The 21,738-nt window shown below is 35.6% G+C and overlaps 1 protein-coding gene and 1 long non-coding RNA gene across 3 annotated transcripts; one reads left to right on the top strand and one right to left on the bottom strand.

Moving 5' to 3' along the window:
• The first annotated feature begins 2,148 nt into the window (after positions 1–2,148).
• On the top strand, positions 2,149–6,512 carry LOC103405527 (uncharacterized). Its single transcript, XR_524448.4, has 2 exons — positions 2,149–2,823; positions 6,054–6,512. It is a non-coding gene; the product is annotated as an uncharacterized lncRNA (long non-coding RNA).
• Positions 6,513–9,553: 3,041 nt separating this feature from the next.
• Positions 9,554–15,868, bottom strand: LOC103432216 (putative glucose-6-phosphate 1-epimerase). Of its 2 annotated transcripts, none has more exons than XM_029097492.2 (9): positions 15,671–15,868; positions 14,183–14,257; positions 12,937–12,993; positions 12,686–12,846; positions 12,199–12,339; positions 11,164–11,266; positions 10,974–11,073; positions 10,465–10,711; positions 9,554–9,946 (listed from the first exon to the last, which is right to left on the bottom strand). In XM_029097492.2, exons 1-8 carry the CDS (start codon positions 15,776–15,778, stop codon positions 10,494–10,496), a joined length of 963 nt encoding a protein of 320 aa, XP_028953325.2. In that variant the 5' UTR covers positions 15,779–15,868; the 3' UTR covers positions 9,554–9,946; positions 10,465–10,493. The 2 variants fall into 2 exon arrangements, with proteins under 2 accessions (XP_028953325.2, XP_028953324.2); XM_029097491.2 differs by having other exon boundaries at positions 9,554–9,937.
• Between the last annotated feature and the right edge of the window lie 5,870 nt (positions 15,869–21,738).

The raw sequence follows: 21,738 nt of genomic DNA, 5'->3' as shown, positions 1-21,738 counted from the left end.
AAATTATATAAATCATAATACTAATACACTACGAATTTAAATCACAACAGTAGAAACTATATATTAGAGCAAAGTGGAGCTTTGTCCAAACTATACAATGACCAAAATCAGTGCGCTGTAATTTTTTTAAGGTACATTACGATCGTCATGACAGCATGTCTTCATATGAGAGAGATTTATGTGTGCGTGTGTGCGTGTGTATATTTACCATTTTCATCTTCCTCTTCCCTCTACTAAAAGTATGCAGTGAAAGAATTTGCAGTCACATTATCAAAATGTATTATAGACTAACAATTCTATTTTGCAAGCTACTTCTAGCTTTATTGGTCTTATTATAATTAGTGTAGTGGCCTAATATATTCTCATCAAACCTTTCTCTGCAGCCACTGAACTACTGCTTAAGTACTATTATTAATGGACTAAACATTTATATACCTTTATTTTATACTGCATGCGTATGGGTTATAATCTTCAAGAATATAGGCAGGCATATACATAGCACTATACATAAACTCTTTGTTTTCTCATCCCAAATAAGTTATAATAATAATCGACTCCTTTATCTTGAAGGAGGGGAAGATAATGACATTCAAACAACACCGTATTTTAATAATAATAATAATAATAATAATAATTTAATCTTCTCTTCGTGGCCAGAACATTATAATTACACAAACAAAAATATCCTACCAACTTTTCATGTAAAGAAGAGAGAGAGTGTGTATCATCAATTGTGTTAGTGCATGTCATTTTCTTAAAGAATAATATTGGGTAGACTAATTTTTTAGACTAAATTTATAAATGAATAGATACGATACTAATAGAAAATAAACACGTTAATTAATACTTAATTAATAATTTAATTATCCACAACTATCATATAATTGACAAAAATTAGTTTAAAATTTTGATCTCTCAACATTACACATTTTAAATTCCTTTTTACTTTTTTTTTTTGGTTCTTAGTTTAATCTCCTAACATTGACCCTTTCTTAATTCCTTTTTACTTCCTGTTGTTCTTAGCCCCAGTTTGGGGTTGAGGTGATTTTAAAAAAAGCTCCTATGAAAAAAAGCTGGGAGTGTTTTTGGTGTTTGGTAAACTTAAAAAAAATGGCTTATTTTGGAAACTGCTGTGAGAATAAGCTGAAATCAAAGGAAAAAGCTGAAGCTGCAATTTGTAGCTTTGGAAAACTGGCTTTTTTTCAAAGCACACAGAACTACAGTGCTCCTTTAATGAAAAGATCCACTATCAAACTGCTTTTTTTTTCAAAAGCATTTTTACAAAAAAGTTTACCAAACACTCTGCTGATTTATTTCACAGCCGCTTATTCTCACAGCACAGCCGCTTATTCTCACAGCAGTTTTTTTTCAAAGTACAGCAATACCAAACCAGCCCTTAGTTCTTGCACAATACAACCGGATAAGGTCATTTTGAATATTTTACGTAACTTAAGTTAGCAAGACTTACGTGTAGAATACAAGTGAACAAGCATTAATTGAATATTTAATTTTGAGAAACACTGGCCACGTGTAACTCACACCAAAGACTTTTTATGAAATGAGTTGACATGAAGACAAAATAATTGTGACAAGAAGGTTCCTTTTATTTTATAGTAGTTGCAGGATGACTAATGGAATTGCTCACCATGAACGGTGACTAAATGGAGATGATGCTACATTCCATCCGTATTTTTATTATTTTATTAGATTTTATCCTCGGACACTGTAAATTACAAAAAAAAAAAATATTAGAAAGACTAAATTTATAAATTAAATGTTAAAAATTAAAGGACATAGAAGATGATGATTAATTTATTACTTAAGCGTTGATAAACATGTTCATTTCTATGGATGACACATCATTTAGTTTACAAATTTAATCTCTAAATTTAATCTTTCTAGCATTACCCTATAATATCATCAGCGTGTTAAGTGAAAGTCTTGGGTGAAAATCATGCGTGGACATTTGAGTTTTTTTTTTTTCACTTATTACTCTTTTCTCATTTTATTTGGATATTACTCGTTTTTATGAATGAGTTGTCCACGTTTAAAAGCAAGGGGCAAAATGATAATTTTGTACCTTCGGAATTTCACAACTTGTTTCTCAAAACAGCAGTAGGCTGTCAGTATTGCAGGATGCAAAAATAGTTAATATCATAATTAACTTGCAGAATAATTATTTTTCAATTAGAATGACATATTTATCATATATCAACGACAAAATTATAACATAACGACTATACAAAGAAGATACAATAAACACTGATCGTTTCTACATCAAAATGTAAAAATATATCTATACTACCTAATTGCCTTTTTTTCTTCTTTTAGAATTCGTCAACCTAGTTCTAACTAATGAGATCATATATATTTGAAGATGTATTTTTGTAGACCAACATAATTAAAAAGTCTTATTCTTACACAAAAAAGTAGAGATTAAATAAAGAATATAATGAACAGTGAGGAGTAGAGAGAGAGATGTGTCGGTGGTTCTTATTGGTGGTGGTGAGCACAGCATTTGTACATATAGGTTTTCAATAGCTCTCTGAGTTCGAAGTCGCCTCCCTCTTAATCTCTCTTGAGTCTCTGTAAAAACATTTCTTTGTGTCATCCTTATTAATTCTCGAGAGAGAGACGAGAGTGCAGGTCTGGCAGGGATAAGGAGCAGCACAGCAGCAGTTAGAGTGAGTGGCGGGAAAAGGAAAGGAAGAAAGAAAGTAAAAGTGATAAAAGAAAGGTTGATGGATTTTTGGGACAAGATGATCTTCCCTGTCCGCCGTGTCTGGCTTGCCGTCTCTACTCGTGTCAAGGATCGCAAAAATGGTCAGTCACTCACTTATATATCATCTCATCATCATCATCATCTTCTTCTTCTTCTTCTTTCTCAGTTTATCTATGTATATTGTATAGTTTTGTTTTATTCATAATCTGCTGCATATATAAGTGTAGCACTTGGAATTATATCTTAGCCCTACAAGCCAGCTACACCTAATCCATTTATCTTCTTTTTTTTCTCTTGGAAAACTTGGAGGTGGATGATTCACAATTTTCCATGCTAGATATTAAGCTTCATAATTCATATAGATAGACGCTCCCACTTTTTTCTTTTTTTATTCTAATCCTTTTCCTCGTCTCTGTATTCTTTTTTCTGTTTCCTTTTCATTGTGTTCATTGAAAGCATGTTTTAATTTCATTCCTTTGTCAAACAAATTTTCCTTTATTTTGCACTTTTTTTGGCCATGAATGATTGAAAAATAAATATAAACATATGAGATCAAAAATAAAATATTTAACAACTGTGAAATTCAAATTTAGTGGTTAAAACATCAGTAACACTGCGTGCCACGTAACATTAAAACTTTATCATTAATTTTGATTCAAAGTGGTTGTTGCAAACCGGTTTGATTTCTAATGTTAATCCATGAGTAATGTTAGTGCTGATAGGATTTTTTAAATTTCATTTTTGCTACATCGCTGAGTATTATATAACGTTTTCTAATAGGTGTCATGTTTGGCTATCAAACCTCCCCCACTTCTCTAATTTTTGATGTGTGGTCCCTTATTTATCAGCCATATTTAGAATTATTTTAAGAACACTCTTCTACCTAAGTCAATACAATTAATATGATTGGCTCCATTTTTTTAGTGTGTTGGAATCACTAGTATTATAACACTTGGTATGCTGGACTGTGTATTCAGCACATTAGAAAATCTCCCCTATCCCTCTAGGTTGTGTACATTGAACATTTTTTTAATCATCCACAAGTATCAAAACTTCTAGAAAAGGCCACAAGAAAATCTAGTCATTGATGATTATAACATCATCAAGTTCTCTATCTTACCATGATGAACATGACAAAAAAAAAATGAATATTTTTACTTTACCCCTGTAGACAAAAGTATATGTGAATTCAAATAATTTGTTAATACAATAATGTATTTACACTAAAAGATGCAAAACTTAGATTAAATCACACAATTGGTCAGTTACAATAAATTACTGTTAAATTTTCATTCTACAAGGGTCGAATTTAATACCTTACTTACAATAACGGCAGAGCTAGAAATTTATATAGGAGTGGGCTAATATTTTCCTTACCTTGAAGCATGGAGTGTAAATCAGATTTAGGATGGGCTGAAATTTTATTTTCACAAATTTAGGCTAAATCATAGTAGTAATTTCTATTTTTTCCAAGAATTGCACTAGGCTATAGCCCATTGAGCTTATAGCTATATCTCTGTCTTTTATAAATTGAAGACTATTAGACTGTAATACTAAAGTCAATTAAGTTATAGTTTTCAATCAAAGGAAAAATTAATGGATGATAGAATTCATTTAAATTTTGTCGGTGCCTGGGTAAATGAATTTGTTTGTACCCAAAAAAAAAAACATTAGTCAAAATGAGGGTCCATTACCGAAAAGTTATGAGTGGTTTTTTTATTCCTTCATTTTAATAATTAATTAAGAGGTACTGGTAATGGAGCTTACTGTTACTCCACTTAGCCAAATTAGAAAGAAAAGCAAAATCTAGTGATCTGATGCCTTTTTCATTTCAGTTCACATCCAAATGTAATAAAGAAACACTCAGCCTCCCACACTAAAACTTAAAAATAGTGAAAATTTTAATTTTAGTAACTTTAAACAATTTGAGAAGACAAGTTTTGATTCCATCATTTGGGAAGTTCTCTCCAACATAATGATGAATTCCACCAAACCTTCTGCAAAGTTATTGTTTTGTTTTCCATTTTAAATTCTTGCAAACACTAAAGAAAAGAAAAGGCATTTTTAAAAATTTGATTTTTTTAATACATTCGATATAGACTAGTCATATTAATTTGGATCGTATTGGTCTTTAACAATAATCAAATCTAAGACCTCTCACTTATAAGTAAAGAGAAATATTATTAAGCTGTAACACCAAGTGGTTAAATCTAACTTTGATGACATTAACTGAAGAGTAACTTCCATGATGTTTTTAATTTTTTTGACTTTAGTATTTAAATGTTTATTTTGTTTGTCCCACTTTCTTACTCAAAGCCTCAAACATTGATTTTCCTATTACTTTCATACATCCATTTGTTTATCGGTTAAGTCTTTCATTGATTGGTGACATGACTGACCCTTATATCACTCCACGTGGAATAAATTTGGTGGGACAAAATGCGCCACTTCTTCAATTAATGGAGGACTGTTAGATTAAAGGAAATAAATTTGGAATCATCTTCGTAATTATTGCATGTATTATAATTTTTCAATTATTATAGGATACTTACTAAAAAAAAAGGAATTTGTTTAATCCTATATGTATTGCAATATTTACACACATCACTACACAAAGTCATATTTCTACATGGTATCATTCGTCTAGGTTTCTCTCTAATGTCCTACGGTTTTTCTTCTTCTCTTCCCGTCAATTATTGACGAAAAGAATAGTTGATGTATGAAAATGGTATGAAAGTGAGATGAAAGAAACTTTGGATTGTAAAATTAAAATATTTGAAAACTTGAGAGTAGTAAGATGGAAATTATGCATTGAAAGATCCCATTGCAGATTTCGAGGAATACACTTGAAACCTAGACGAATTTGTTTCATGATACATAATATTCAGTGGTCTAGAATTTTAATGGTTAGATCTTGGATATGGAGATATATAAGGATTTGATGCATCCTTACAACGGTTAGATCTCGTATAAAATTTGTACTACTAATAGTACGTATCATAGTAGTTGTACTCGTATAAAACTGACAAAAGTGTGTCATAATTAGTGATTTGAGACCTTTTAAAGTGATATAAACTTTTAGGGACCATACTTATTTTATTTTTTTCCAACTCAGAAAGGGTGGGACTGTGGTAAGTGACCAATCTTCGTTTCGTCCTTGAGCCGAAAGCTGAGGCCTAAAGATAGAATCAGCATCTATGCTGATGCAACCTTGTTGTCGAAATCACAAAACCCGTACCACTTTATATATTTTCAATATATTTCAGATTTTATTAAGGATAATTGAAAAGGTTGTGTGGTGAAAAGGTTGTGTGGTTGAATTTGGATGCAGGTGATGGGCTTTTGAAGCTTCACGATGATGTACAAACATGTGGGTATCAAGATGTGCAAGTGATGTGGCAGATGCTGAGTGGAGACAGAGACAACCACCCGCCGGCCAAACGCAAGCACCAAAGACATAGACCCTTCCGGAGAATTTTCGAGTGGTCTTCTAACAATAATAGTAGTAAAACCTCACCGCTCTCTTCAAATCATGCATGCGCATAAAAACAATGAGACTCACGGGACCCCAATCAGATACTACATATAATAATAATGTGTTGCTGCCGCTGCTGCTGTTCAGCATCTCACATTATTGGCATCATATTTTACAGCCAAATTGTTGCCAACACTTGCAGTGGCACACTACTGTTGTAGGTGTCAATCGCAGTATAAGATGGATGAAATATGACACTACGTATGTGTAAATATAAATAATATTTTCCCTGAAAAATGAAAGAAATTAAGAGCCTCCCTAGTCCCTGTATAATGTGTACTTGTGGCGAAAATAACATGCATCATATATTACGTACGTGATGGTACGAGAAAGCCTATCAAGCCATAGAGTTCACAATATTGTTGGCTTGATGATCTTCAAGGATGCCGTGAACTTCCAACCTGAATTGACATTATATATGATTCAAGGGATTAAGATTATTGTTTTGCGGATACTTGGTTCAGGAGAGATGGTAGATATCATCTATCTTCTCCTACTCGTCTTTTCTCACTCAATTGTTGACATGTGGACTTCACTATTATTTAAAACTCAATATTTAGTATGTTGGAAATCCTCTCTCCTTCCTCTTTTAACCCTAAATCTACAAACTCTATAGCCGCAAGACACAGCAGGGGCATTTTTGTATATGTAAAAGACAATTTCGAGTAGTTTTGTAAATATTGAAACTTCTAAAACCTAAAAATTTGCCGACCTCATCTTTAGTCCTCTTTCTCTCCAATTAGAGGCCGTGATCTTTACTAATGACGACAATGAAGTTCTAAAGGAAATAGAAAGAGCGACTTGAAAATTATTCAGACTTCAGTTTTGTATTGTTTTGTTCACTTTTGTATATTTAAAATTCCTAATTATAGGGGTTATTATTGTAATTAGATTTATTTCCCTAATTGTCCAGGATTGTATTGCCCTCTATTGTATAAATATCACCTCCTTGTAAGAATAATAGAATCACTATTCTCCAAATTGACTTCGCACCAGGGCCTGGTTAATAATAATAAAAAAAAAACACCAAACCCTAATCCTAGGTCATGTCACTCGGACCCAGCTTTTCTGCTCTCCTACTTCCCATACACTCTCGTCCCCTCCAATTTTGTCCCCTCCAATTTTGACGTTGTTTAATCGTGACCGCACAAAGAAGAGGGAATGAGAATGTATGGGAAGTGGAAGGGCAGAGAAGCCAAAGTCCTATGTCACTCACCCAAAAAAGGCAACCCTAGACATCTCGGTCCGCAGGCTCTTGACCCATAGATCCAAGATTTCATTCCAATCAAAGACAACTTAATGTAGCGTTTGGTATGCAGACGGGACATGACAGAATGAAGGTTCCGTGTCATGTTTGGTACGCACATGATGAAACAGAATAGTTGTTCCGTTTTGTGTTTGTTATGAGCAGGACGGAACGGAACCTAAAGATTAAAATACTAACTTACCCATGCATCATATGCCTTACAATAAGCACAAGAAAACCCCAATTAATTAAAAACCAGAAAACTTTCAACAAGCTATCAATCCCAAATTGTCTTGGATGTAAGCTACACAGAGGTTAAAGACAGGAACAGTAATTTTGTGGGCAATTTCAGGATTGAACATAATCTGACTTCGATGATCTGGTCGAAGATAATGAAATTCTTTGGGCAGATGGTAGAGGTTTGAAATTCAACACCAAGGAAAGGTTTAAAGTTTAGTTCTTCAATTCCAAATCAATAGTAAATGCCCTCACTCTTCCACAGGAAAAACTAAATGGAAACAAAATCCTAGAGTCAATCAAACATTATCCAACACTTCGCACAATTAAAAATTACTTGAACAGAAGCTAATTACACAGAAACACCCATAACATAGACAATCAGCAGAATTAAAAATTACTTGAACAATTAATCCCAATTCAAAACCCTAGATTATGAATCCTAACCAAACTAGATCATTCATTATATCGTATCATCCAATCCTTTCAAGCTCCCTCACCAACTCCTCAATCCTATTCGAGGAAGCAGCCAACTGCAACTTTTTTTGGTGCAAACTCTTCTCCTGATCAGCAGCAGCCACCCTAGCAAGATCTAGAGCCTCTCGAGCCTCTTCCTTGCCGAATCGGAGCTGGACAACCTCACCCTGAATTTCAAAAATGTCCTTCTCAGCCTGTATGCGCTCCATACGTCGTCATCGTCGTCGGCTTGGCTATGGTGACGGCACCGGAGAGACCGAGAGGCTACATAATCACAATCAGATCAAACCTGGAACGGAGATGCAGAGCTGAAAGTTCACAGAGAGGCCACACGGAAGAGGATGAGGAGGAAGGTTGCGAAGGGGAGATGCAGGGATGAACAAATTCACAGCGGCAAAGAGGAGAAATGATAGTTTTTTAGGAGGATGAAATGAAGACAGCGGCAGAGAGAAGAGAATATTGTTTTTAAGGTTTATTGAATGATTTAGATGGTGTAATTTTTGAAAAAGACATGGGGTATATTTGTCTTACAATGGTAAAATATTGTGTTCCACAGATGTGGAACAACCTGTTCCAGGGGGGAGGTGGGACGCAAAAACACCCAAAATATGTTCGTGGAACAGCTCGTTCCACCCATTTTTTGGCGCACCAAATGCGGGACGGAACGCCTTGTCCCGTCCCGTCCCACGTACCAAACGCACCCTAAGTGACCCGCAAAGAAAAGGGAGAGTACTAATTTACAAATTTCCTTGAACTCGCAAAATTTTATTTCCAATCTTGGACACACCAAAAATGTGAAAGAAAATTTCACATTCCCAAATCCATTATCCTGTCAAACCATAAGCCTCTTTAGTGTTACCGTCACTATTACTAGTTGCAACAACTTAGTGGAGAGTATTTTTCCACCATGAATATCATTAAACTTCCAATCCTTAACAAATCCTTAACAAATGAGAGATCAGTGCGCGAGTTACACCTTAATTGTTTGCATTGCGACAAATATTTTTGAATGTATTGATAAAGAAACCATTATGCAACTTTTCAAAGAAATGCAAAAATTGAAAACTAAACCGTAGAACCATGTGATCAATTATTTTTTAAATTACGGGATGTAATTTATTAATTTGTAAGGCTCATGTTAGAACTCATTTATGTAAAAGAGAGTTAAGAAAAGATTTAAGAAAAATAATTCATCATCTTCACAATAGCAACCACTCCAAATGAAAAAACAAAATTCTGCTACCAAACTGTAACTTCTCCTCCAAGGAATTAAAAAAGAAGTTAAAAAATGCATAAAATATCATCTATGAAACAAACTAAATCACAGTGCAAAGTCTTGCAAACGAACCAATCCATCGAGTGTTTGGTAACATTACGCTTCCAAAGATAAGAGAATTACAAGAATCATCGTTCAACGCGGACAAAATACTCATCGACAGAAAAGAATACAATCATCTCGGTTTATAATTCGATTAAAAGGAGTATTGTGAAAGGCCAGAAAACAAAGGGGGAGCGAAAAGGCCTTCTGCTTTCTCCTCTTTGTTTCTTTGGTAGAGAGTCCCTACAGATGTACAAATAATGAACTAACTTTTCTTTAACAGGCCTTCGTGTTCTTGCATTAATCAAATATCCGATGAAACTCCTTATAGACAAATTCGGCTTTGTAATGAATCTGCCATCCAACCGAAAAATCCTGCCAAACCTCGAATGCAAAATGTGCCTGCAATGCCTTTATATAATAGTCATCACCACTTGGTCGCAAAAGGAAACAATAGAAAGAAAATATAAGCAAAATACTTGAATGAAATTATTAATTTTTGTAAGGACATTCCTATTTTGAAAAGGTTAGAGAAACTGAATCCAACTGATAACGGAAAATATATTGCATGACTATAGGTCATGATCAATGCTACATGTTTAAACACGGGGGCTAAAATGTTTATCGTTGTGTATCCTGCTGATTTCTTTGTTATTTTTCTTATTTTTTATGAAACAATCGGTGGTTAAGTAAGAACAAGTCTTCTACAAAGTTTAGAATTCGTTACTTTATCAGAACACACAAACATTGGGTAGGTCTAGTAGAAATTGTTTTGAAGTTCTCCATGTCAAAACTAGGACGACTCAAGAGTTACATAAAAAGCATGCGCAAATACATGCCCGACATCCATGTGCAGTCCTATCTATTAGCACGATGATCTTCAAACCAATAATGGAGGTAGAAACGGTATATTTTAATTCAGTAATTACCTGTACAATAGATGCATCAAAATAGCTCATCATGAACCGCCTAGCAGTACCTTCCGTGGGTCAAGTTGTCCACTGCAGTAACTGGAAGGGACAGCAGACAGTTCCTGCCTTCCTTTCCATTCTTCACCAGGTTTCAAAGTAATAGGCTTTTCCACACAAGCAGCCTGGACACACAGCATATGCTTGTACTCATCATCCCCCAAATCAGTAATTGCCTTTGCTTTCTTATCCCACGGATTCCAGACAACTGCAATGCAAAAGGACAATCTGATTAACACTAAAGATGACTTTTGTTTTGTATGCCCGTAAGCCCTTTAACAAAACACGCAGACCTTCCACATTTACTCAATTGACTTAATATCTACCATGGATAAGACAGATGGCTTCTTGTCAATTCTTTTAAAAGTCTAAAAACCTCATAAAAGCATGTCTAAAACTGCAGATTTTCTTTGATAAATTCCTTGACATAATAGTTTTGTAACAAAAGAAATTGACTGATCAAAACTCACCAGCATCTGGAAGCCCGTCCTTCCGTAACACAAATGTTCTCTTCCTTTCATGGTCCAGAATAGCAATTTTTGTAGGCGTGCTGAGATAAACTTTGTCCACCTTGACAATAAAAAAACATCATTTAGCAACAAATAAACAGAAATAAGAACCAAAACAACAGTGGAAAACATCAATCCTCGAAACACTAACCTCAGACTCAAATGTTATTGCATCCCCTTGCTCAGTAAATCGCTCTCTATTCTTCAGGTTATCCAGATAATCCCGTGTCTCCAGTCCTTCTACCCGCACTTCACTATATAAAAGCAACATGACAGTCAATGCACAAACACAAAGGAACACTTTGCAGAGAAGGATTGTTTTGATGCAGAGACCCCCCAAGAAACCGTGTACCATGGATTATTTTGATGCACATACAACAGAAAGGAAAACTTTCCAGCCATGGATTAGACGCACATAGAGGCCTCCAATGGGATGTATACCATGTCTGACATGATTCATCCATAGGTATGCATTAAACAGGTCTCTCTAAAATTCGAATAATACTTTATTAAATTCTGTCATTTAAACTATCTACTGCTCTACTACTTATTAAGAAAACAGGGACAAATACTTTCAAAGGAAGATAGAATAAACACCGTTGGGAAAACACCAGGAATTTTCCATTGAATCATTAGTAAGCAATGGACCTCCAAAACGTCGACTGCCATATTTCAAGAGAAAGGTTTCTCATGACTGATGTAGTTTATTTCTCATTACAAAATTTCAAAATAGGGACTTCCATAATGTTATAAACCCATACATGATATGCACTCATACTTGCATACACAGAAAAATGTGTGATAAATTTCCCCTGAAATTCTTTAATATTATTAGACAATATATTCAGATTAATTGGCTACCAGAATATGTCTTGCAATGTTTAGAAATGGATGTTACTCTAACAGATCAAAAGTCAAAACTTAAACATATCGAATGACTGTCACCCTAACATATCATTTTATCCCTTCCATTCTCACAATCCGAAATCTGACAGGAATTACAACCTGGTATTTAAAAAAAAATACATATGGCTTATATAATGGTTAAACAACAGCAAAGATGGCGAGCAATATAACAGCATATGTCTACAATGCCTTCCAGTTCTTGTCAAAGAAAACTATGCAGGAATGCTAAACTATTTGATTTAAACAATTCAAACAACGGCAAGAAATTGTATCTTTAAACCTGATATCAGTTACGGCCAGATAGGTGTGATAGGCAAATGTGAATGTAAACGACTTTCCATCAGTGTTTGTATTTCGGATGCGAGAAGTCAACATCAAATCCCCTCCTGGTCCCAAAGTTACCCTAAGGCGAAATTCATATCTGCAAGTAATTGCTATTACATCATTATTTAACCAAGCAATGCAAAACAGAGATCCACTGAATAATTAGAATTCAACCAAACAGGTATCCAGGAATAAAAAACATGAATAAGAGGAGTTGACATATTTAAAATCTAACACTTCATAGACAGTAGAGTAGTATTTTAGTTAACTGGTTGTGCAAGACAGCACCATAACCATATATGACATGTATCTGTATGTGGTTGTGTGTGTGTGTCTATACACAAGCACAGCTCTGACATTTGCCTGTTCCATCCACCAGGAAGAAACGGCACGCTACCTTATAGCTTAAGTAAACATGCAATTATCAACTTTAAGTAAAATACCTATGAGGCCAGATCTTTGCATCCTCTTCAGAGGGTTTGAGGATTAAATCAATGAAAGCCTTGTTACCGCTGTTTGTTGGGAAAGGTGGGGGATCGTGATCAATACTCCAAAGTCTATTCCTTGCAAATCCATGTTGTTCAAGAGAACCATGACTTCCAAACTGCATATGAACACTATTTATTTTCAAAACAAATAGAAAGGAAAAGTAACCAAAGAATGAAAGTAGAGATAAACGAAGAAGGACACCTACTTGAGGAAAACATATTGGGATTCCGCCACGGATAGCCTTAGGAGACTTATAAGTAGCCTGCAAGAAGCAAGAATTTATATTAGAAAAGGTGGGAAAAAACTCACAGCTATGCTAGATCAGCAAGCATTACTTACTGAAACCCAATATTAGACATGGGTGGTGGAAGTGACATAACACATAGCAAACATCTGTATGATTCTCAACATCCATTCTCCGAATTTCCATCATCTGAGTTTGGTTCTTTTAATTATATGTCCTCTCAAAGCTACAAAGGTCTCTCTGTTTTCTACTCATAATAAGCCTGGAGTACCCTGATACGGCTGCAACACGATTATTATGCAAGCCTCCATACAAAACGCATCTTCCTACTGCTGCAAGACTATGTAAAATTTCACCATACTTCACGTCTTTCCAAAATCAGTACCATTTTCCACATCCCTCATAGCCTTTTCAATTTTTTCTCATTGTCTTAGAGCTTTACAGAAAAAAGAGGGGCAAGAGACAACGGAGGAAACAATTTGTCAGAGAATGAGGTGGAGGTCTGAAGTGTCATCATTGATTATTTACTTCCCTCAAATATAAATAGTCTATGACAAATGGACTTTATTTATAGTTTACAAAAAGGGAAAGGAAATAAAAGGTCACAGAAAAATAATTGGTGAATGGGAAGTAGCATTTTCCAAAGCCACCCAACTTTCAATTTTCTGTAGCTGTTTCTTATTTTAAAAGTGTGCCTTCCATTTTTTTCAGTTCGCACATATGCATGCAATCAAAATTTATCTAAAATTGTATTAGCAAAAGGATTTAATATAATTAGTCTACACAGTTTGCTCCATAATAGCATGCTCCATGACCTTTACCATTTTACAGGGTTATGGGCTTTATTCATTTCTCACTCCCACTCCCTCCTACCTGTATACTATCAAAGATAATGAGAATATAACACTGGCCTAGAATTTGATCCAACTTTTATTGTTTACTTTTTCTTATTGTTTCCTGAGAAGATATTTTGACGTAGATGAAAGTAAGCAAGAGATAAAGGAATTCAAAAGACAAAATAAAGAATCTGTAGCTGTCATAATCACAATGTTACAATTTTCAACCACTACAAGTCAAAACCTCCATAAAGGTATAAACATCCAACCCTAGAGAGTTATCATAGCATCAAATATCAAGCACCTTTATGACTGCAACCCTACATAGGACATAAGATAATCTGGACAACATCTCTACTGAAATCTTATACCTTGCTACTAACGAAAAGCAAATCTTCCCCATATTCATTTCTCCATGATGTAACTTGACCCCCATACAAATATACCTGTTTCAGAAGTATAAACAATGTTTATCAGTAATCTTTCTGTCAAACCCAAGAACTGTTGCAGAAAACAGAGAGAGAGCACCCAGAGAGACTCAAGGTAAAGCCCAATATTTGAAGAATACATAAGATTGAATAAGGAATACAATAAATAAAAATTCAGCACTACATCAATCTAGTCAAGGAAACACAATACTTTTTCTTGTAAATAACGAAATGATAAAACTACACAAGGCAACATTGTCAAGACAAGATTAGTGGTGTCATTTGACATGTCCTCCAGCACGTTAGCAAATCAATGAAAACCTGCACATGCTCACGCACTAGCATAGGAACACAAATAGAGACCAGAGGCCCAGAAAATATTCTTCTGTGGGAAATTTGAAATAAAGAGTATCAACAATGAAGGGGTTAGAGGGACACATAAGTAAAAGGCACATGAACTTTTATTTGGCCTGAAAAGGTACACAAATTTGTTTATACCTGCATATCACAGGATAAAGAGGTAACTGGTAATGCACACTCTTGTTAAGCAAGAAAGCTTCAAATTAATTGGACTACCATCCTTTTACCCCTCATGATTTCCTTTTTATTTCCTTACATCTTTTTCTTTTGTTATTTATCAGATGAAAACTACTAATAGAAGCGGTGTCTCACTTATTTGTATACCTGAGTACACTGCAGAGAAACTAACCAGGCATTCAACAAAATCCCATAACCCAGTAACAGATCAATAATCGCACATTTTATCGCCAAAAAAAGAACCTATCCTGAATTGAATACCATAACACGTTTCAAATCATTTGTCTATTAAGGACACTAAAAACTGAACCCAGAAGCCTATTCTGACTCGGTCGATCATCATTCTTCATCATAACGAATCCCAGTAGGAATTCCATCCCACTATAACTTGGGTGCGATGTCACATACTCAAAATGGCACACAACTAGTGCCAAGATGTACTTGAAATATAAATAACAAAAAGAGTTTTCAAGAAACCGAATCTAATCATAATTAAGCAAAATGTCTAAACAGCTATACAAACGCAAGAAAATGGCTACTGAAATCAAACATTACTAGGTTGAAAATTGAAATTCAATTTTTCCTTTCTGATTCTATCTGTTATTGTTCATGGAAATTGTAATGCCATAAATACAGACAAAGCTCATCCTATATCCAACAAAACCCAATAAATTAAAAAATCCGGATACAATTTCACATGAATTAAATTGAAAATTCGGTTTGAAATTCTAATAGACAGAATCCACCAGCATTCCCTAGACAAAGCGAAGGATAGAGGAAATAATCAAGAAACAAATAAATCAGCGACAATAAAAAGAGGAAAATCAGAATCAGAAAACGTTGAAGAAAATGAAAAAGGATCGGAGAAAGAGAAGGGTCGGTGGTGGGTGGTACCTCCGCGGAGTAGCCTCGAACCTCTCTGAGGACGACCTTGTTAAGGCCATTCGCGCCCTTACAGTGCTCCACAAACACCCTCTCTCTCTCCCGGACGCCGGAAGACATCTCTCTCGCTTTCTCTGTCGCTCTGCAATATTGTAACTATATGCCTCCTTCCGTCCCTCGTATACAATATTTTTCAGTTGGGTTGGGAAATCTTTATATTTTATTCGGTGATTTTGCGATATTATCCAACTTTTTACTCTTTCGGTCCAAAATAAAGGGTAATCTGGTATATTCAATACTATTCTCAAAGAAAATTTTCTTTCGGTTTCCTTATATTGTTTTTAATAAATTAAAAAAAAAAAAAAAAAAACTCTTTCCATTTGTTATAACTTTATACACTGACTCGGATCCTCTCAGAAACTTTATGTGCGAAGCCTATGGACCAGCTAATCTTAGTCGTTCGTAATAAATCGTTTTGAGTAGTTTTATTTTTCTATATTTAGAAGAGATGTATTAAATTCAAATCTTATAAATGACGAGTTCAATCTTTGTATTATCTATAATAAGTGAAAATGGATGAATTTAAAGCACTTCCACCTACTTTCACCCCTTTCAAATCTCGTAGGGGATAGTGGATTAATTCACCTCCCCCCTTCCAAAATTCCTCCAGCCCATTTGGATCCAGTGGCCTCCTGGGGAGCCTAGTTGAGCTGATTTAAAAATCGACTGACCTAACTCTTAGGTATAGTATAAAATATCGATGATATAAAAAATATCAGCAGTTCAGAAACATAGAAATTTCGATAGAAATATCATGATACTATCGATATCGATAAAAATTGAATAAAAATCACTGAAATTGTAAGAAAAATTTGGAAATTTTTATTGAAACTTTGGAGAATGTTTATTTAGTCAATTATCTATTAGTTTATCAAAAAAAATTAGAAAGAAATGCATTACATGATGGATTTAACTGATTTAAGTTGATTATACAGCGAGCTGGCAAACACTGTGAGTGTAGAAAATATGTAGTAATTAATGAAAAAAAGATTAAACGCACCATAATCATTTATATATAATGATTTACTACAATATTTTACACTTTATACATTGCATGGTAAGATACATGAGTGATTTGTACCACATAAAGTTCCTATGAGGTTCAAAATTTTCACTATCTTCATCATCTCTATGTGTAGAGTAAGTTTATTGTAAAGAGTATTCATCAAATGATAAATCCCCAAAATAGTTTTGCATATAATTGTTAACATGCCACTTATATAAATATAAATATTTTAGCATATTATCACTAAAACATAAGTGATTTATGGTGGTTACGGTGTTAGAGAAGTAAAATGGGAGGGGTTCAAATCCCCTTTGTGTTTTTTTTTTCCTCCCTTTTTTCCCTTTTTTTCTTCTTTTTCTTTTTTTTTTCCCTTCCTTTACATCAATAGTTTCGATATTTTAGCGATATTACACAGATATTTTGACAAAATATTACTGAAGTGTGAGCGAAATTATCGACATCGATATTTTTCGATATTTGTACGATATGTACATGAATATGTTCCGAAATATCCATGATTCGAAAAAACCGAAATATCCTCGATATTTCGTCAATATTATTAATATTTCAAACTATGCTTTTAGGTCATGTGAAGTAAGACTAATGTCAGGCACAATTAAAAAAAATTATAAAATTTAATTAAAAATATTATAGAAAAATAGTTAAAAATATCAGAATTAATTAAAAATACAAAAAAAATATTACTTTTCTATAAATACTTAATCATGTTCTTCCACTTTACACCACATTTCAATATTTTCAAATACTTTCAACCAATTTGTTATTATTATCCAAAATTAAAAATAAAATTATCTTTTATTATCTTTCAACCAATATTTAGTTTATGAGTGAAGATGCACTTGGTAATTACTATTCATTTAAGATAATTATCGTTTACTTGGGTGGAAGTTTAGGGGTGGAGATGCATTGGGCAGTTACTGTTCACACTGGGAAGGATTGAATTGCCTATTGCTCAATGGGCTTTTAGAGGTGGAAATGCTCTTTAGCCTCACAATAGGTTAACAATAATGTGGTTCAAATTCGCCTTTGGCAAGAATCCAACATAAGACCTCTCACTTACAAGTAAAAATGAATATTACTAGACCGTAATATTAAGTGACACGAATGACGAGTTTGAAACTAATTTATTCCTCCCACCATTTAATGTAAATATATCGTATTAGGAAAAGTATTTCAATAGTTCATATTACTATTGGGATCATAAAAACTTTTACAATTCAACCCAATATTATATCTGAGCAGATATGCGTACTTTAAAGAGAGATTTTTCAATATGACCGTTACACGAGTTGGTACATCATGTGTTCTTATATAAATTGTGGGTTATGTGTGTTAAAAGGTTAATAACTTAAAAATTAAAATTTTCCACCACTTGCATAAAAACACGTGGTGTACCATCCGTGTTCTTGTCATAATTAAAAATTTCTCGTACTTTAATTGTCTATGCAGCCAATTCAAAACCGAGTTAATTCTCACCTAATTTTGCTCTAAGACAAAGTTCCATTTTTCCTTTATAAAAAAATGACAAGTTGGCGACTTTGTCATAGCAATCCACCTTTGCAGGATTAAAAATTTCACAGAGACATTTTACCCTCCTATAGCCACCATCGTGTAATAAAGCAAGCAAGCAAATCCTGAAGATTTAAATGTTGGGTTAGTTTCATTGGAGTGAGATTTGTGTTAGACTAAAATTGAGTAGGTCATATGGTCTGATTACCATCTAGAAGTGGGCATCGTATTAGCTGTGTCAACAACTAATAGACGCTAATACATGAACACAAAAGTGGTTTAATTAATTTGCAACTAGTGGATTGCCTAAGTAGATAAGGCTTTCTTCTACAACCTATTGCGTCTTAGATTCAACTCTTTTCTTTCCTATAATTTACATGAATTAGTGTAGACTATTCACAGTTTGTCAAAAATAAGATAGCATAATTTATTAGCATATTTTTCAATAACAAAAAGTTTAGGTGGAGGGAAAGCTCTCACATCTCAAAGCCAGTCCATACCACAAGCCTTTTGAAGGACTTATAGAGGGGTCTTAACCTTCTTTTTTGGTTTTTACAGAGTGCTCACCAAGGAAGATTGCACCAAGGAAGATTGCCAGCAGCAGAACTCGAACCTAAACCTTGGTCTAACAAAGAGAGTGATCCTTATCAACTAAATCAACCTTTGTTAGAAATTTATTAGCATTTCAATGTGGTAGGTAGTAAAAAAAAAAAGTTTTTTCTCTTCTTAAAAATGATCCTTGTTGTAGCCTATTTTAGTGAGGGAAGAGGAGAGGGTGCGGCACATGGAAAGAGAGAAAAACAGAGAGTTGGGAAATTTATTTGAGGATCTTTCTCATCACTTGTGCCTTTATTTATAGTACAAATAGCTTATTTGCCATATATATTAGGCGAAAGTTAATAGGAAACATCTAAAAGATAATCTTAAAAACAGTTGTAGACATCGAAATTTCGGTAAATAAATGTTGACCGATAAATCAAAATGTCAACGCTCATGTATTACATAAATTTTACACGTAGCGTGTGACTCAACGAAAATTGAAATGAGTTGGAAAAGTCATCAAATGGGACACGTGTCAACACCTGGCAGAAACGACTTATTTCATCTGGGATATTATATTCAAAATTAGGCCTTGAAAATTTCTATAAATAGAAGCCAATTTCATTCATTTAAAGAAACCAATTCATATTACACCTTGAAGCTCTGAAGCTCTGAAACTCCGAAGCTCTCAAGCATCCAGGTTCCCGAAGAATCAAGAAAGCCTTCTTCGTTCTTCGTTCATCGTTCTTTCAAGATCAAGCCCCGACGGCCCTTGAAGAAAGTGTTCTTCGTTCATCGTTCACCCAAGATCAAGCCCCAACGGCCCTTTGGATCAACGAACGTCGACAAATCCATACATCCAACCGTTCTTCAAGATCAAGCCCAAAAACCCTTGAAGACTCGTTCATCACTGTTCTTCAAGATCAAGCCCAAAAGCCCTTGAAGACCCGTTCATCACTGTTCTTCAAGATCAAGCCTAAAAGCCCTTGGAGATCCGTTCATCACTGTTCTTCAAAGATCAAGCCCAAAAGCCCATTTGAAGATCCGCTCAAAGCCACCTTCAAGATCAAGTCCCCGGCCCTTGAAGAACGTTCATCATTAGATCAAGCCCAACGGCCCTTTGGATCAATCACACATCCACAAATACACACCTTACGGAGATCGAATCAGAGGATCAAAATAGAGAGAGATTGTAACCCAAAATCATCAAATACAAATATTTGTTTGTGCACGTTGTTCTTGTCTCTTTCGTTTCAGGAATTTTCCGTGTTTACAAATTGGCACGCCCAGTGGGACAATCTCTACCTCTCATCTCTTTCTCCGTTCAAGGAATCCAAGCACACCTCAAAGTCAATGGCATCAAGCAAGGGACAAGCCGTTCTTGCAACCACTGAAGGAAGGATCCTAAGCACTTCTGCCGCAAACGGACAATCCATTGGCGCCACGACCGCTCCTCAACATGCCACTTCAAAATTGGTGCCGCTAAAAGAGCAAGGGGAGCATCCAAGGTGTGAGTCTGTCATCAACCTGACCTGGCTGGGGGCACCGAAACATGATGCTGAGGCACATAAGATGACATCCCAAAGCAGCCAACGACGTTTTTCATCAGCATCTTGGATGTCTAAAGGAAAGTCACGTCTATTGGTCGCACAAGTCATGACTATCGGCGTTACCTCCGTTGAAGAACAACTGGCTCAGATGAATGAAGCAATCGCAAGGCTAACCCGAACTGTGGAAGAAAAAGACTTGCAAATCGCTGCACTCGTCAGCCGACTGGAGCCACAGGACGACGAGAACCCTAACCCAGAAGATAAGCCTCAGGTGGAGAAAAACGATGCGAAGCCGGAGCCAGACCAAGCAGCGGCACTCATGGGATCTCTTTCTATCCAGCAGCTGCAAGAGATGATCACCAACACCATCAAGGCACAGTACGAAAAGAGCTTAAATACCTCCGGGTTGTACTCAAAGCCGTATTCAAAGAAGATCGACGCCTTAAGGATGCCGAGGGGTTATCAACCACCAAAGTTCATGCAATTTGATGGAAAGGGAAACCCGAAACAGCACGTGGCCCACTTCGTTGAAACTTGCAACAACGCGGGGACGGAGGGAGACTACCTCGCCAAGCAGTTTGTGTGCTCGCTGAAAGGAAATGTCTTTGAGTGGTACACGGACCTAGAGCCCGAGTCCATCAACAGCTGGGAGCAATTAGAGCGGGAATTCCTCAACCGTTTCTACAGCACCCGCCGCACTGTGAGCATGCTAGAGCTAACGAGCACAAAGCAGTGGAAGGACGAGCCAGTCATTGACTACATCAACAGGTGGCGGACTCTAAGCCTCGACTGTAAAGACAGGCTCTCAGAAACCTCTTCAATCGAGATGTGCATCCAAGGCATGCAATGGGGTTTGCAATACATCATTCAAGGCATTAAACCACGGACCTTCGAGGAATTGGCCACTCGCGCCCATGACATGGAGTTGAGCATCGCCCATCATGGGAAGAAAGAACCGATCGCCGACTACAAGAACGACAAAGCTCTTGGGACAAAGGTGGAAAAGGCTGCATGGAAACCCACCAAGGAAGCGATGACGGTCAACACATCTCCCGTCAAAATCTCCACACGAGGCAAGACGATTCAAACCAAAGCTTTTCGTGATCAAGAGATGCGTAGACGCACTTTGAAGGAGTTTGAGGAGAAGATTTATCCATTCCCCGACTCTGATGTAGTTGCCATGCTGGATGACCTGTTGGACAAGAAGGTGATCAGTTTGCCTGAGTGCAGACGGCCGGAAGAGATGAATCGTACCGACAACCCAAGATACTGTAAATTCCACCGCTTCATCAGTCATCCAACGGAAAAGTGCTTCGTACTGAAAGATCTCATCCTGAAGCTAGCACAGCAAGGGGAAATCGAGCTTGACCTCGAAGACACGGTGGCGGCACACA

This window comes from Malus domestica, chromosome 17, assembly GCF_042453785.1.
Source record: "Malus domestica chromosome 17, GDT2T_hap1".
Classification (NCBI taxonomy): domain Eukaryota; kingdom Viridiplantae; phylum Streptophyta; class Magnoliopsida; order Rosales; family Rosaceae; genus Malus; species Malus domestica.
Note: the sequence above shows the minus strand (reverse complement) of the source record. Positions and strands in the feature narration are given on the sequence as shown.

Coding starts and splice junctions, on each gene's coding strand:
- LOC103432216 (XM_029097492.2), bottom strand. CDS start 15,778: ATGTCTTCCGGCGTCCGGGAGAGAGAGAGGGTGTTTGTGGAGCACTGT. Junction 12,847..12,936: donor TCCCAATATGTTTTCCTCAA/GTAGGTGTCCTT, acceptor GTTCATATGCAG/TTTGGAAGTCATGGTTCTCT. Junction 11,074..11,163: donor CAATAACATTTGAGTCTGAG/GTTAGTGTTTCG, acceptor TTTATTGTCAAG/GTGGACAAAGTTTATCTCAG.